This window comes from Strigops habroptila, chromosome 3, assembly GCF_004027225.2.
Source record: "Strigops habroptila isolate Jane chromosome 3, bStrHab1.2.pri, whole genome shotgun sequence".
In the NCBI taxonomy this organism is placed as follows: domain Eukaryota; kingdom Metazoa; phylum Chordata; class Aves; order Psittaciformes; family Psittacidae; genus Strigops; species Strigops habroptila.
The window spans coordinates 1,703,512-1,720,224 of NC_044279.2; the positions used below are offsets into that span (position 1 = coordinate 1,703,512).

At 48.0% G+C, this 16,713-nt stretch overlaps 1 protein-coding gene across 1 annotated transcript in view; it reads right to left on the reverse strand.

Annotated features, from left to right (window-relative positions):
- Window positions 1–4,329, reverse strand: part of NET1 (neuroepithelial cell transforming 1) — a 58,197-nt gene extending 53,868 nt beyond the window's left edge. The window contains 1 exon segment of the mRNA XM_030479182.1: window positions 4,175–4,329. Within this exon segment, the coding sequence (XP_030335042.1) occupies window positions 4,175–4,299 (125 nt within the window). The 5' untranslated portion in view covers window positions 4,300–4,329.
- Between the last annotated feature and the right edge of the window lie 12,384 nt (window positions 4,330–16,713).

Consider the following 16,713-nt stretch of genomic DNA (forward strand, 5'->3'; position numbering starts at 1 on the left):
TGAACCCCCTTCAGGGCTGCTCTTCTTTGGGCACACTCTATAGCTTCCTCTCCCACTGTTCAACAGAGCAATTACCTCTTGTTTATACCTTAAACCTGATTCTTGCTGTGCAGGAGCCACAGGGGTATTGCCAATGCGGGAAAGGGATGAATGGAACATTCCAAGATGTTAAAGCAGTCCCCAGACCAGAGCTATCAGAAGAAACAGTCCCTGTTCATAACTGTGTGAAGTCACTGTCTCTAGCACGCTGTCAACTGTCTCTTCTCTTTTTAGACACAACGCTGGGATTACACAGACAAGAGGCTAGCTACAAATACTCTCTCCAAACCACGTCCCTTCACACCTCCCTGGCCACATAACCCTCTTTTGGAAGTGTCGGGAATTCTCCAGCATCACAGAAGTGAAACTTGATGCTTCCTATGAAAGTCAAACTAATACTTAGAAAGAAAACCTCACTGAAGCAGCAGAGTTGAGACTGCTCAGGAATGTTGTAGCTGCAAGAGTTGAAGGGTACAAAATCAAGGCAGGGTCTGCAAGAGGACAGGTTTAATAAAGGGTATTACCTCGCCCTTAAACATTGCTGAATGTATTTAGTGCATTCAGAGTCTCTCAGTCAGAGGCCTCAGGCTGCAACTGGAGCTCCCTTTCTGCTTGGACAGATACTTGACTAAAATCAGGCTGGTGAGCAGAGGGCTCCTCCTCCAGGGTCACATTCCAGGGCTGCAGACAAAAGCTTTTTCATCATGTGTGCACACACTCACAAGCTTAAGGCAAATTAAGAGGGGAGTGAGGTAATTTAGTCTCCATATGTTTAAATACATTTTTGTTCTAGTGCAAAAGTGCTTGCTCTGGGAATAGGGGCCTTTTATTAAGTGCTCCAAGTGGCTTTCCTGGAGGCCCAGCTGAATTCAACCCCCCAGCTGATGGATTTTCTGTTAAGGGGAGTCCTGTGCAGCAGGATGGATCTTCAGGCCACAGACACAATACAAACACTTGGAGCTTTTGCCTGTCCTAGCCCTGAGAGTCAAGTATGGATCCTGCCCACTACAGGTGCATAAATGCAGCCACCATCAGCAAGGGTTAAAGCACACATTAACCTATAGAATCCCAGACTGGTTTGGGTTGGAAGAGACCTTAAAGCTCCTCCAGCTCCAACCCCTGCCACGGGCAGGGACACCTTCCACTAGAGCAGGTTGCTCCAAGCCCCTGTGTCCAACCTGGCCTTGAACACTGCCAGGGATGGGGCAGCCACAGCTTCTCTGGGCACCCTGTGCCAGCGCCTCAGCACCCTCACAGGGAAGAGCTTCTGCCTTAGATCCAACCTGAACTTCCTCTGTTTCAGTTTGAACCCATCACCCCTTGTCTTATCACTATACAGGCCCATCCAAGGTTAGACTGGCTTAAAGCTCAGGAATTGAGCAGAGAGCTTAAAAGTGAATTTGGGCACATTCAAGATGATTGTTGTGTGAACAGAGTGGCTAAAGTGGTTTGAAAAACCCAGAACTGCTTCCAGGTTTTCTTGGGTTTTGTCCCTCGGTCCCAGTTTGCCACTTCCCCAACAGCTGAAGGGATTAAACCAATTTGAATTCTGTTATTAGTGATTTGCTGCAAGATGGTTGGATCTGCGTTACTGGGGTGGCAAAACCATAGCAAGTAGATCAAATGATGCCAGTTGGTATTTGTGAGATCCCATCTGGATCCTGGATCCAGCTTTGGGCCTCCGAGTACAAGAAACAACTGGAACATGCCCAGCCAAGGGCAAACAGGGCTGTGTCAGAGCACAGGATGAATGGGAAGAGACAGAGAGCAGGTTCACTTAGCCTGGGTGAGAGAAGGCAAAGAGGGATCTAACTTGGGCACATGCAGCAGAATGAAAAGGCACCACACACAAGCTGCAACATGGAATATTTGTATAGATAGAAGGAAAAATATTTCCTCCCACAATGAGTGTGGTCAAGCTCTGGAACAGGGACCCAAAGATGTAAGAAAATCTCTGTCCTTGGAGGTTTCTGAAGTTTACCTGGTTAATGCTCTGAGCAGCCTGATTTAAAAGTGAAGTTGGCCTTGCTTTGAGCAGGCTTTGGACCAGAGACCTCCCAGAAGTCACTTCTAGTTAAACTGGCCTCAAGCCAGCAACTTCTTGAACTGCTCCATCTACCTCACAAACCCACATCTAGGTGCTGAGCTGGCACCATCCTGCTTGTGAGTCTCCAGATGAAGGTTTAACACGTACATGTCTTACCTGCATAAACTCCTTTCCCAGTTTTAGCCCAGTTTCCCTGGGCCTCTCCACACAGACAAGCCTCACAAAGGAATGTGTGACCATCCCACAACCTGAGCCAGTGTTTCATTGCTGAAGCCTTCAATTATGCTCTGCTTTGCAAGCGCGGTGATTAGGGAGCTACAAGTTGATCTTCAGGCTGATGCTGCAGCATGTTTCTATGAAAACATTGGTTTTTAAAAGGTCATTAAAGTGTTTTGCCATCCAGAACACACGATGGTTCCTAAAATCAGCCAGAAAACCAAGCTCCATGTTTGCCCCATTTTAAGTCACCTGAGAAAGAACATCCACTCCTATGGGAATGTCACTGGGTTTCAAAACAGGCACCTTCCTCTCACTCATTCCCATAGCACAAATGGAGCTGGAGGAAGAACAGGAGCATCCCTCACCATTCCAACCCGAGCAGCTGCCAGACTGGGATGCAAAGGGCTGCAAACAGGCTTAAATCCCCTATCAGGCACAAAGAACCAGGGCAGGGAGTGAACAGAGGAGTGAACCTCATCCACACAGAGCACCTGAAGGTAGAAACTGAGGTAACTAGAGCCACATCTGTCAAAACTGGGTGTTTTCCACATCACCCGCATGCTTGGAGAAGTCATTTCCTAACCTGGAGGGCAACAGAAAACACAAATCTCTCCTGATCAGAGTGGGTTTGTCTAGATAGGAGTGAGCAGGAGATGGGTCACACTCAGGGGTCAGCTGCTGATAGGGCAGGAGCTGCTCATAAACACATCCAGGTAACATGATTGGGGTCAACACAGATAAGCTGAGCTTCAGGTTCACTTAAGAAGTAGCAGTTTCTTTCACTGGGTGGTCTTGGGAGAGTCTCCCATATCCAACACATCAAAATAACAGCAATAAATGGCATGCAGAGGGATTAAAAACGTGAGGAAAAGCCAGGGCTGACACTGGAGCTGAGGAGGGTCTCCCCATGCGCAGAAGAGGGATTTGATCCGATGTTAGGGGATGTTAAAGCCACCCCACCTCCACATTATTCCTGCCCCAAGGAGCAACGAGGATCCTCTCCTCTTGCTCCCAAACCGATGTGGGCTGTAGGCAGCTCACCAGACACCCCCACCAGAGATGAGGGAAGGGGAAAGCCTTTGCACGCAAGCCCAGGGGTGGTTCGGCACGCAGGGGTGGAGACAGGAGCAGCTTCCCCACCTTGTGGGACCGGAATGGGCAGGGAAACCGGTTATGGCCTGAGAAACACCCTCCCCACATCTTAATGTCTTAATGGGGTGTCAGGGGACCCCCTGGCTAATATCAGGGGACATGTTCACCTTAGACAGGAAGGAAAGGCTGCTGGGGGTGGGTTGGGGGCATCCTCTGTTATAGGGTATAGATGATATCCTATAGGATACAACCAGGGAGGGGGAAGGAAAGAAGTGTCCATCTACTGAGGTAGATCCCACCATTCTCCTGTCTTATAAGGGAGGGCAATAGATCCCCTTATAGCCTGAAGGAGAGGAATTCCCCTTATGAGATAGAATCGACCAGGTTGGAAAAGACCTTTAAGATAACCAAATTCAACCATTCCCCAACAAGGCCAAGGCCACCATTAACCTGTGTCACTGAGGGCCTCGTCTGTGAACAGTTCCAGGTATGGTGATTCCACCAGTGCCCTGGGCAGCCTGTTCAATACCTGATCATAGGAGGGTGTCCCGTGTAGCCATAAGGAGGGAATGTCCCGTGTAAGACAAGAGTGTGAGGAATCCACCTCAGCCTGCCGGGGTTTCACTTTAAAGGACAGGAAGACATAGAGTCATGCAGGCTGAGGGGAGCCCTCCCTTATACGACAGGAGAAAGGCAGGCTTCACCCTTGAGGGGCTCACACGACCCAGAGGGAACCGCGGGCACTGGCAGGGGACGGGGAGGGATCGCGGCTCCTACCGGCTGCAGGAGGCGGCCACACCGGGGGTGCCGTCGGCCGGGGGCGAGCGGCTGGCGCGGGCCCCAGCGCTGGCCCTGCCCCGTCTCCGCTGAGGGGGTTTCTGGCCCATGGGTTCTGCCTCCATGGTGACACGTCGCACCGGGGGAAGGAAGGAACTTGGGGACCGGACCCAGCCGCGCCGCTTCCGCTCGGCGGGTAATGGCGGCGGCGGCAGCACCGGCGGCGGCGAACCGGCCCGTTTGAAAATGGCGGCGGTGGCGGCGCCGGCCAATCAGAGCGGCGGAAGGGGCGCGTTGCTAGGAGACAAGGGCGGGGCTCTGAGGGAAGAGGGCGGGAAGGGGCGGGCTGCAGCGCTGAGGGACGGGAGGAGGAAGCGGCCATCGGGACCGGGGTTCGCGGCTGCCCTCGTCCGTCTCCGCCGTCTTTCCCGTCCCCGCCGCCGCTGTGCTGCTTCTCCTCCTATCCTTCGACTTCCCCTTCAGCCTTTTCTCCTCAGCGAATGCGAAGCCAGTGCCAGAACGGCTGTGTGGGGAGGGGAGCAGCGTCCTCATCCCCCTCAGAGAGAGGCAGGAATCAACAGGGCATTGCAGTTGAAGCAATTCCCTCCCCAAAAAGCAAGCCGCATACAACAGAAATTGGTTCAGATGGCAAAGATTTACCTCAGACACCTCTCTCAAAGCACACATGAGAGATTTTAAATGGGGTGAGCTTGGGGATGTCCATTGCATGTGAGCATGAGGCAGCGGCTTCCCTCACGGAGCATCCGTCCCCTTTCTCCTCACTTTAACAGGATTTTCCCTCTCCGCAGACAACCCGGGTTGTGCCTGGACCGAACCATCCCTGTGCAGCATCATTAAGCCACACAAAGAAAGAAGCACCTTTTAATCTCCCCACTGACCAACCTACAGGGGATGTGATCTCTCAGGTTCTCCATCCCTGAGCCATATCCCAGCACGAAAGCACTGTGTAAACCATTTGCAGCAGGGATCTTCAGTTCTAATAGTGCTGGAGAAAAGCAGACGCCTTGGCTAGACAGACATTAAGCACTAACCCCAGAAACCCTGCCTTGAAAAGCAATCAGGAGCCCTCACCATTCCTCATGTCCCACTTTGGGTTAAGCAGAGCTTTGAGCAAGACACCAGGTGAACACTTAGACATGCTTAATGAGGGTATTAGTTGGAAACGTATCCCACTTGGCTAACATCTTGATTTTCCTCCTTTTCAGCCCTTTCCCTCTGTGGAAAGTGGCTGTTGTGGAGGGGATGGGGTCTCTCTCCTCATGGGCTGGCAGCACTGACTGTTCCTATAAGAAAAGATGGGTTATGGTTTATCATTGCTTATAAACTGGAAGGGTCTCATCCCTGGAGACATTCAAGGCCAGGCTGGATGTGGTTCTGGGCAACCTGGTCTAGTTGAAGATGTCCCTGCTCATTGCAGGGGTGTTGGACTAGATGAGCTTTGAAGGTCCCTTCAACCCAAACCATTCTATGATATTATGAATTGATGAACCTATGATTCTATGAACCTATGTCTCAAGTGCAAATCTGCCTTTAGACCAGACAGTTCTGGCAGAAAGATCTCCCTTTAACAACGCTGGCACCCCAGGCAGCAATGCTGGAATGGCCTTTTACAGTGGATCACATTCATTTCAGTCTGATCTCAACTCCTGTGCAGCAGTTGGATGAAATTCTTTGAAACCCATTAAAACCCCCACATATGCACAAGACATTTCACTGACTTGGCTGTATTTTAGTAATGAATCCGAAATGGATTCTTCAGAGATACTAAAGCACAAGTCCAGCTTTTGAAGTGGAACCTGCAGCTCAACTCAGTAAAGTAGATGCCCCCTCCTTAAGCTGGATACAGCAGCCTCCCAAAAGGTTTAACGTAACCATCTGTGAGACAAAAATGCGAAGGTTTTAGAGAGAAGTTGTGCTTCTATTTTGAAGCATACCATTGGGATGGGAGAAAAGAGTAAGCATACCTGATACACCGGGCTTACTCACAGCAGAGTTAGCCAGAGGAGTCAAACTCAGCACTGGTATTATGCCAAAGCGAAGGCAATTAATTTTGCTTCTTATATTCCAGTGCAGACTCAACATGACAAAACTGTGAAGTTTCTATTTTTGCTCAAACCTAAACAGTTTAGCAAGTTGTATTGCTTCACTATTTCATTTATATTGGCTTATAGTTACTGATAGACATTCAGTATGCTTCAGATGTTCACACACTTCATCTCTACCAGCCAAATTCTTTGTAGTCCTCCACAGCTGTCTCCTGCCTGCTCAGCTGGACCCTGGTTTCTGCAGGAACCATCCACAAACTGGTGTGTCCTCCTGGGTTTGAGAAGCTTCCAGTCTTTCAAGACTTTCTGTGTTTTGCATTCTGCAGTTGCTAGAGCTGCATCCCTGAGCACTGTATCCCCCCAGTACAGCGGGCAGTGATCCATGGACTTATCACAGAATCATAGAACCATGGAATGGTTTGGGTTGAAGGGACCTTAAAGCTCATCCAGTTCCAACCCCCTGCCATGGGCAGGGACACCTTCCACTAGAGCAGGTTGCTCCAAGCCCCTGTGTCCAACCTGGCCTTGAACACTGCCAGGGATGGGGCAGCCACAGCTTCTCTGGGCACCCTGTGCCAGCGCCTCAGCACCCTCACGGGGAAGAGCTTCTCCCTTATATCTAACCTGAATCTCGCCTGTTTTGGTTTAAACCCATCACCCCAGTTCCTCCTGAGGCTCAATATCATTGTCTTGTTCTGCTCTAGGCGTGGTAAACCACTGCTGTTTGTGAACAACAACGTGTGTTTGTGACAGCCCTTCCGAGGGTACTGGGGAATCTCTCTCAATAATTCTGGCTGATACCAAGTCACTGATGATCTAATGAAATCTCCAGTGTGTGAGCACTGACAAGAATGCATTCCCACAGTCTGATTCCAGGAATTCAATGTCATTCTCAAAATCTCTACAGTTGGCAAACCAGGCATCAGCTTTGGACAAGCGTTGTTTCAAAGGCCCATTCCAAGAAGGCACTGGCTGAAGGAACATCCACTTGCTGAGAGTGGTGTACTCATCCATTTCCACTTGCATTACACACAGGCTAGAAAAGCAAACCACTGTCTCATCAACCAGTGCCCAAATCCAGTGTTACCTTCCCAGAGGTGCAGCAGTTCTGGACTGTTGGCAGCATCTTCCTTCCCATTGACATATATCTCACTGTAAGAGTAGATCAGTGGACTCCAATCTGAATTCCAGCTGTAGTAAAACATGTTCACTGGAGACCATATGTCACATTAAGGGTGTCTTTTACTTGTTACCACCCCAGGAAAAATGAGACCCTTGATCCTGATGAGCCTGTCAGACCCTCTGCAGGTGCTCCACCACTATATCAGAGAGTGGTTCGACCATCCTATTTGGGGTACACAGTAGCAGATTCACCCACCAAGCTGAAAAAGGTTTTAAAGTAAGATTTTAAGCCAATTTTAAGTTAATTTGAGTCTCTGGAAACACACACAAAATAGATCTTAGATCTTAACTGAGAATTTTTATCCTGCAATTTCCTGGCAGTTTAGGGTTTGAAGATTGCTGCCGACAATAATATACCAACTGTGAGAATAAGTGCGAAAGTAATGTATAAAGCCAGCTAAAAATCAATCATAAATGTGTGCACAGAGTATGGTTCTTACCCAACAGGTATCCCTATGGGGGAGAAGACGACAGGTTCAGCCTGTTGACTGATTCCAGTTGGAGTCTTCCCTCATTTCCTCCACAGTGTTGCATATTTATATGATCTAATTTGAATTAGTAACTCCTCATAACCTACCTTTTACCAATTGGTCAACTAATCTGCATAAGGATTAATTAAATGCCCAACTACACTTGCTCTGGGGAGGGTTTCAGGCTTATTTTCCTCCATTCTGGTTTTCTCTAGTGCTGTTTTTCCTCAGTCTTGTTTTTCTCAGCCTGCCTATGAGGCCAAAGCCTCTCCAGCTATCAGTTCTCATCATAAATCACTTGTTACTCAGGTCTCCAGACCCTTTAAGAGGTCCTTGTATCTGTTACAAGTCTTAATTTCTTAACTAAATACCTCTGGAATTCTAACTGTATATGGTTGTAAGCTTAAATGTATGATTATGGAGCTTAAAGTAAACACTTACAGACCTTGAGCATGTGTCTATGGAGCTTAAGTTTCATGTTCAGTTTATCTCAGCGTATGCCATGGTCTCAGGGTTGCCTGGGGAACTATCATAGGGTAGATTCTGTGCCTGTTAACCACATTCCATCCCAGAAGTAGCAGCTGCATTTTACCTTAAAATGTCTTTAATGTTGCAACATAACTTGGAGGATTTGTGTGTCTCTAATTTTCCCCGTTACTCCACACCGTAGTAAAAGGGAGGTCAAGTGGCAGTGGAAAGAGAGGAATAGAGCAGGGAGAAATAGACTGAAAATCAGAGTCACTGTTACCTTTGGAAGAGGCGTAAGTCTTTATATTAAATGAATTTAAATTAGAGACACTCACCTACAACACCTCAAACTCACATCCACAGTAGTCACAGGATCTGCTGAACAAGAGGAGACAACAAAGTGGAACCTGAGAGCACGGGCCACAGCTCAGAAGAGGGAAGAACCTCTCACTGTGGGCAACAGGATTCTTGGTACAAATGTTTTAGGAAGATGAGAAGCCAGTCGAGTTCAAGGGTCCTTTTCATGACTCTTGTAATCCTCTTTATTAGATTTCCATTGATTTTTGGTATCTCTCCAGTGACTGGAGCTACACTCTGGAGCTAGAAGGATGCTCTGGACATCATCCAGAGGAGCTTGTTCGTTTGCTTGGCTATGGGAACAATGCCTTGTAGTTGGACCCCATGTTAGAGGCAGTACTGCACTGTCCATTGGCACATCAGCCCATCTGTGAGAGATGGGAAAACAGAATCCCTGAGCTGGACTAGGGAAGAGATAAACCAAGTCACCGTGGAAGAAACCCTTTCACAGTTTCCATTCCCTGCGGAGAGGTGGTAGCAACAGCAATGATTTCATCAGAGGCTGCACAAGAAAATCCTTCCTGATGCTAAGGAGGTCTGCCTCTCACACATTCCTCCCTCGCATTCCTCCTTGTATGGCAGTGCTTATCAGTCTGGATCCACAGCGTCCAAGGGGATCCCCAGCTTCTCACATTCTCTGCATGGTTCACGGGAGAAACTACAGGCTCTCTGGAGGTTGAAATGAAACAACACTTAATTTTATTGTAAACTTCCCTGAACTGTGTCCAGAGGAACAAAAGTCTTGGCAAGTTCTTATTCTTATAAAAGATATGAGAAGTAGAGGGAGGAAAGGAGAAAGGAAAGAAAGAAAGGGGAGAAAATAGAGAGATAGGATCACCACCCCGTGGATCCAGTCATGTCTTCTTGGTCAGTGAGTTGAAGTCCTTTTGGTCAGTGAGTTGAAGTCCTTTTAATCAGTGAGTCTGCTGAGGTCCAGGGTGGAGAAGCCACACAACTGAAGGATGATTGCCTTCTAATAGAGTCAGGTTCTCTTGGAATCTTCCCACAGGTGGAGATCGCTTTGTGTGCTTGCACATGCATTATGAGCTGTTTTGGAATGTTCCAGATGGTGGCAGGGGTATCTGGTAAACCCTCAGGCCCAGTTAACGCTGTGCTCTGATGGGTGCAGGCAGAGTGTAGCCCTGTCTCTAGGCAGCTTGGTGCCCGGGCAGTTGATCTCCATGATCTCAAGGCAGCCAACACAGGAAACCATCCCCACCTTCATGGAGCATGACTTTGTTCTGCCTCCGTGATATCTGTCCAAGTGAAAACATGCTGCTTACCACCAACAGACCCTCCGTTTCCTTCAGTCCTTCTATCTTCTGTGTTGCTTTGAGACATAAAAGGGTCTCTTGACCATCACACATGAGCAAGAGTCTTCAGAAAGACACACCAGCCTCACCCTGTGCCTTCTTCCCCTCACTTACACGTGACAGTTACCAGCTGTGTAACCCTGATAACTGCTACTAGTACAGTTTATGCACTCACCAGAGCTTGGATTTTAATAAGCATAAGTTGATTTAGGATGCTGTATAAAGAGATTATCCCAAAGCCAGGCATTTGGCTCAACAGGGGTTGGTAAAACCAGCCTCTTTCATGATGGTCTGGATGGAAGCTCTGCATGCTTCAGGCCACATCCTTGCTTTATGGCTAAGTCCCTGGTAATGACTGAGGCTGTTCTCAGCACTGCAGATGGACTAGGGCAGCCCGGTGCCCATCAAAGACAAGTAAGAGTTGAAGATTACACCCATGTGGTATCTGTGGGATCTCCTGAGTGGTGCACAACTAGAACTGCTGACTCTCAGGGGCTTGCTAAGAGGGTGGTGAGAATCCCACTGGTGCTACAGCACCTACCTGCTCACAAGTGCTGTCAGGGGGTCGGTTGCAAAACAGTTTCACTTCATTTTCGGAAGGTTCTGATGCTCCAGGAGGAATTTTAAGTTTGAGCTTTGCTCCATGCTTCATTTTCGAGGCCAGAAAAGATTTCACCCAAAGGAGGGGTTTTGCCTGCTAAGGCTTTCTCCTCCCTGCTCTCAGCGAGGAGTAGCAGATCTCTATTGACCTAAAAGTCTGTCTTGTCAGACTAGTCTCATTTGGAAAGATTTTGTGGATTAGGTAGGGGATTAGTAACACATGCATGAAGGACCTGTGGTTCTCAAACAAGCAGATTTAATTAGGCAAAGATTAAAGCACACTTCATGGACACCAACCTCTTTCACGATTCAAAGTGTCAAGTGATTTCATAGAGTTTAATACACTTGGCAACCTTACTCATTTAAGCACTTCCAAAGTAGTCATCTGGAGGATTCAAGGCAGCTTAGACATTTATAGTGCCATAAAACCTTAGGCCATAAATTGCACATGATGAGGGTGTGTGTCACCATCAGTATTTAGAGCCATTTAAAAAACTCCACCAACTTGTCTTGTATTTTCATCTAGGAAAAATATCCCTAGAAAATAAGTGCCATAAAACTAGATGGAAATTGCTCTTGCATTCCAGGCAGTCAGCAAGCGTTAGGGTAGATAATACACGTGGTTCACAAACCTTGCCAAGTGACACAATCAACTCATGAAAGGTTTCAGAGCTCTTCCATGAGGCTTGTGAGATACCCAAGCTGGCCAAATGCTGTAAGCCTCAAGTGATGTGTTTCCCAACCATTCCAATTCCAGGCAGAATTGATTCCTTTTAGAAGAAAAACAAAGTAAGGAGATTAGTTTGGATAATCCAAGTCACTCTGCTCTTCTGTTCTCACTCCTTGCACCTTCCACAAACAGTATAGTTTGTGTTTTGCCTTCACCAGAGACCTGACCAACATAAACCCCCAAGTTTTACCCACAGCTCAGCCTCATGTGTATTTTCACAATGTATTCCAACTTTCAGAAGTGTTTTGCTTTTACATCTTCAAAACAGTTCTTTATGTAGGTTTAATGACAGCATTTATCATTGTCAGAGATTTAAGACCATTAGAAATACCCTGTGAACTGCAAGTAATCAGAATTGTCGTCATTTATGAGCTTCATCTGTGGAGATGGGAAAGATCTTGCTCAAATCTCTTTCACACAGCTCAGCAGGGGAACAGGTCTCTAGCTATAACATTACGACGCCCTTTTGACACTGCTGTGAATTTGCTTTTGGCAGCTCCAAACCAATCCTTTTCCATAAGGGAGGATGGATATGTGCAGGAATGAGAAGATCTCATGCAGCCAAGAACAGCCTGGACAATCTAAAGTGTCTACCTACCTTTTCCAGCCATGCAGCAGATCTCTGTTCGCCACATATACCTATTAATCCCAATAATTCCAATGAAGCATCTGTGCTGAAACCTAATTCTTCTGAAACACTTGCTGCAGAGCTTCAGTTTTCCACCCCACTAAAGGCAGTGTTGGCATTAATCATGAAGAGCTAAGGCTGAGTTCTTAAGCTGGTCATGAATTTGGCAAGAGCTTTTCTAATCCCATCTTTGTTTTCCACAATACAGACAGGTGGGAAGGAGGAGTTTCACTGAGAAGGGTCCTTCGTAGAGGGTCAATAATGAATTGAATCATTGATGAAATGCACCAGGCAGTTCCATGGTGAGGACTAACAGCAACACCCAACTCAACGATGGGGATTCTGGCTCAGATAAGTGTCTGATTAAAACACTTGCAAGACCAATAGTAGGGTCTGCTACTAAGAGAGCAGGGAGCTGCTAGGATCCTTTCCAACCCTAACCATTCGATGATTCCATGATTCGATGATCCTCTGCAGAACCAGATAAAATTGCTTCATTGGCAGACGGAAAGACACAACTCAGTTTCTTCAAGCAATGTGTGCACACACACGCATGCTCTTGGCTGATGGGATGGTTTCAGTTTTGTACACAGGGAAATGCACAGAGAGATCAAGAAGAAACAAAAAAGAGGTATTGGAAAGTTGAAAAGAAAAGGTATTGGAAAGAAGAAACCCAGTCAGGGAGCAGGAAGTTGGTGTCTTGGAGCCCGCTGACCAAATTGAAACTAAAAGCGCCCATGAGCTGACTCTAACATTGGACAATGTTCAAGGGAACGAGGCAAACTGATGTCAGGGAAATGCATTAAGGGTTATTGAGTATGTTGAAACCACTTGAAGCTCAGAAATTCCCTGAGCTGAATAAAACTCAGAGGAGCCACTTCAGGGGGTGCTATATATATATATATATATTTCCCAGCCCTTTACACTTCTCCAAGCAGCTGCTTGTGGCCACGGCTGTTCCACTTGTTGAGAGTGGTCTACACACCATTTCCACTTGCATGAAGAACAAGTTAGGAGAGCAAATCAGCTGTATCATGAGGTTTATTGTTGAAGAGTTCAACACTAGTGAGTCACCAGGTTATTCAAGAGTCATTCAAGGCGCTTCTTCAGAGTCTAACCTGTTTTCTACCAAATTACTCTTAAAGGCAATTAAAGGGAGAAGAGTAGAAACAACCCTTTGCAGGTGGAGAATAAGTAAATACATCCTTGTGTGCTCACTACTGCTACAGCCTAAACCTACTGCAAAGAAGCCCTTATCCCACAGCTGGTTCCTATCTGCTGTAGGAAACACAAAGGAGAAGCACAGCTGTGCAGACACAAATATAGAGATGGTGCTTTCTCCACCCCGGGTTATAGGAATAGCTTTGAGTCAGAGCTGGTTGGGGGAATTCTGCTGGAACTGTGTTCTGCTGAAATATGCAGTTCCAATCCAGCCGTCTGCAGAACGGGATGGGTCTGCCAGGGTTTACTTGGAAAGAAAGAGGAGGGGAGTGGGGGAGAAGTTGGATTGGCAAAATATCCCATCCTGATAGCCTTGAAATGAAGGTTTTCTGTTTAAATCACCTTTTTTCCGTGTAACTTTTTGCATTACAATAAAGAATATCAAAAGCTCCTACTGAAGCTGACTGCTTCTTTTGACTTCTGTGTTAGTAATCGACTTTTGTGGCAAGCGTAATTCTTTATTTGTGAGTATCTCCCCCTGCATCCACATTGCTCCAGTGTCTCACACTGCAGGGATGTGCTTGCGGATGGAGTCTGTACGTGTGGAGGGAGCATAAGCAGAACCAGTGGGGTTGTCCCTGCTCCCATCCTTCACGTGCACGAAGCAGAAAGAGCTGACACCAAGGCCAGAGTATGAAAACAAACCCTGCATGGAAAGAAATGCACAGAGATACACAGGGTAACACGTGGATAAATCATCTCTGGTTATCAGCAACAGATGCCTGAGCTGAGGATGGGGCCTCACTGCGTGATAAAGGACAACCGTTATCAGGAGCAGCGCTTCCAAGTCAGCCCTGGCAAACCTAAATTAGGGTAGAAGTGGCCTGAGGCTTCCCTACAAGGAGAAGTGGGGCTGTCCAGGGGACCAATTGGCCCATCAGTAAGTGGGTGCCCCCTGGGAGGTTCCTCACTTGCTCATCAGATGTGAGGCTGAAGGCCACACGGTGGAACTTGATGATGAAGAGGCTCTGGGACCGACCCACTCTTGGTGTGCAGGGAGGGTGCTGGCACCTCACCAGCTAAAGGGATTGGCTTCAGTGGTGGTTATCGCCCTCACAGAAAAAGCTTGGATATGGAATCCACCCGGCACAAAGTCATATCCTCTGCTCTCACTGGGAAAGATCATAGAATCACCAACGAGGTTGGAAAAGTTCTTTAAGATCATCAAGTCGAACCATTCCCCAGCACTGCCAAGGCCACCACTAACCCATGGCACTGAGGCCTCAGCTACACGGGGTGTGAACACTTGCAGGGCCGGTGACTCCAGCCCTGCCCTGGGCAGCCTGTTCCAATGCCTGAGCACCCTCTGGGGAAGGAATTGTTCCTCAGCTCCATCTAAACCTGCCCTGGGGCAGCTTGAGGCCGTTTCCTCTTGTCCCATCCCTTGTTCCCTGGGAGCAGAGACCAGCCGCCTCCTGGCTCCATCCTCCTGTCAGGCAGTTGCAGAGAGCGAGAAGGTCCCCCCTGAGCCTTCTCTTCTCCAGACTAAACCCCCCCAGGTCCCTCAGCCAAGGTGCCTGCTAGCTGCTGGCTGGGCTTTGGGAACCACTGGCACAGGGCAAGTCCCTCCTCTACCAGAAGCCTGTTAGTGGATAGTGGTGGTAAGTGGGATGAGCCCAGGTTTGCGCAGGTCAGTGAGGAGTTACCAGTGATGACATTAGTGGCTTTATGCCTCTGGAGAGCAACGGAGGCACACGGAGACCTGCTGGGAAACAGGATCCGGCAGTTCAGCTACAGTGGAGGATGGAGATCTCTAGGACTGTTCTGCATATTAGTCCAGTGCTGAATTCACTTGAAAAGACAGCAAGTGCCTTCAGGGGATGAGGGGGTGGAAAGTTGGCAGCTTTTACTCCCCAGAAAAAGGCATAATGAGAGCCAGTGGCTGGAAGCTGATCCTGGGGAGTTTCACATGTGAAACAGGGAGCACATTTAACTAGGTGAACAATTAAACATGGGAGCAAGTGATTTCTGAAGTTGTGGATGTTGGAACTACATGAGTCACTGTTTTCTCAGTTCAGCCAACAGGCCAGAAATACTGAGAAATCCCATGTCTGGCCCAGCCTGAAGCAAATGAGACTTTCCCCCCCACTTGTTCCTGCTTCAGCAACACCAATGATTGATATTGAATGAAATACTTTCTTTTCCAGAGCCAAAACCTTTTGATTCCAGGGGGGAATCTTTATCGAAAGCAAACTATAGGCCTGAAGGGTGACATGTTCAAGGCCAGGTTGGACGGAGTCTTGGGTGACATAATCTATTGCGAGGTGTCCCTGCCCATGGCAGGGAGTTGGAACTGGATGATCTTAAGGTCCTTTCCAACCCAAACCATTCCATAATTCAATGATTTAAATGCCATTCTCCAAAGCAGCACCTTCTCTGTTCCTCAGCACCCCGAAGAGTCAAGTGCTTGCCCAGAGCATAGCCACAGATCAGTTCTCCAATCTCAAGACTCATCCAGCATCCTCATGGATAAGGATTTGCTGTGTAGAGGCAAACAGCAGCTGGTGCCAGACCACACGGTGGGGACAGCAATAGGAAGACCAGGGACAGTGAGGAGGCAATATTTAGGGCATGGGAGTGGGAAGAAGGAACAGCAGCAGCTGTGAGTCTGGCTATAAAAAGGTTGGGAGCTGCTGCAGCGGGTCCTCTGGGGGGGTGGTCTCTGTCTTTCTTGTTGCTGCTGTTCTAAATATGTCTTGGGGCTGAGATCGCGGCAGGTTTGTCTCTGTCACCACCACACTGCAGCAATTCTCTCTTGCTTTCCATTTCCCAAGACAGACAGAAATCAGACCCCAAATTCTTTGACTTGGGGTTTACCAAACCCTCATCATTTAGCGAATAAATGCTTCACGCTCTAAATGCCTGAATTTCCCATTTTCTTATGGAGGAACAGGAAAGAGAAGATCTTGTCTGACCAGCAGGCTTGATGCACACATTTTGGGAGGCTCTTGGTTTAGGCCAGGAATGAATAGCTTCTTGGGTGACATGGTCTAGTGTGAGGCATCCCTGCCCATGGCAGGGGGTTGGAACTGAATGATCTTAAGGTCCTTTCCAATCCAAACCATTCCATGATTCCATGCTTCTCTCTACTCAGAGGCCAACTTCATTCCCAGCAGATATTTGGAGGCCACAACACTGACAGCAGTGTTTGTATGATGCTCTATCTAACAGAAGAACCCTGCCTGACCCAATGATGGCTGAATTCCCCCACTTCCAAAACAGGCATAGCCATGTGCCCAACCTGCTTGGCTTGAATTCCCTAAATCCATGGCATAGCCCCAAGGAGACACAGGGTAATGCTCCCATGTGCCCTCAGAGGTAGAGGCTGGGCTGAACATGCCAGTGGAGGAGAGCTCTTCCATGGATACCATCCCCTTGCAGGTCAGCTCATGTCTTCATCCCTCAAGGCTGCGTGTCCCCAAGGCTCAGCAGGGTGAGCACCCACCATACTGCAGGCTCAGCCTAGCCCATTCATGATGTTCACAGCACAAAAGGAAATAAAAC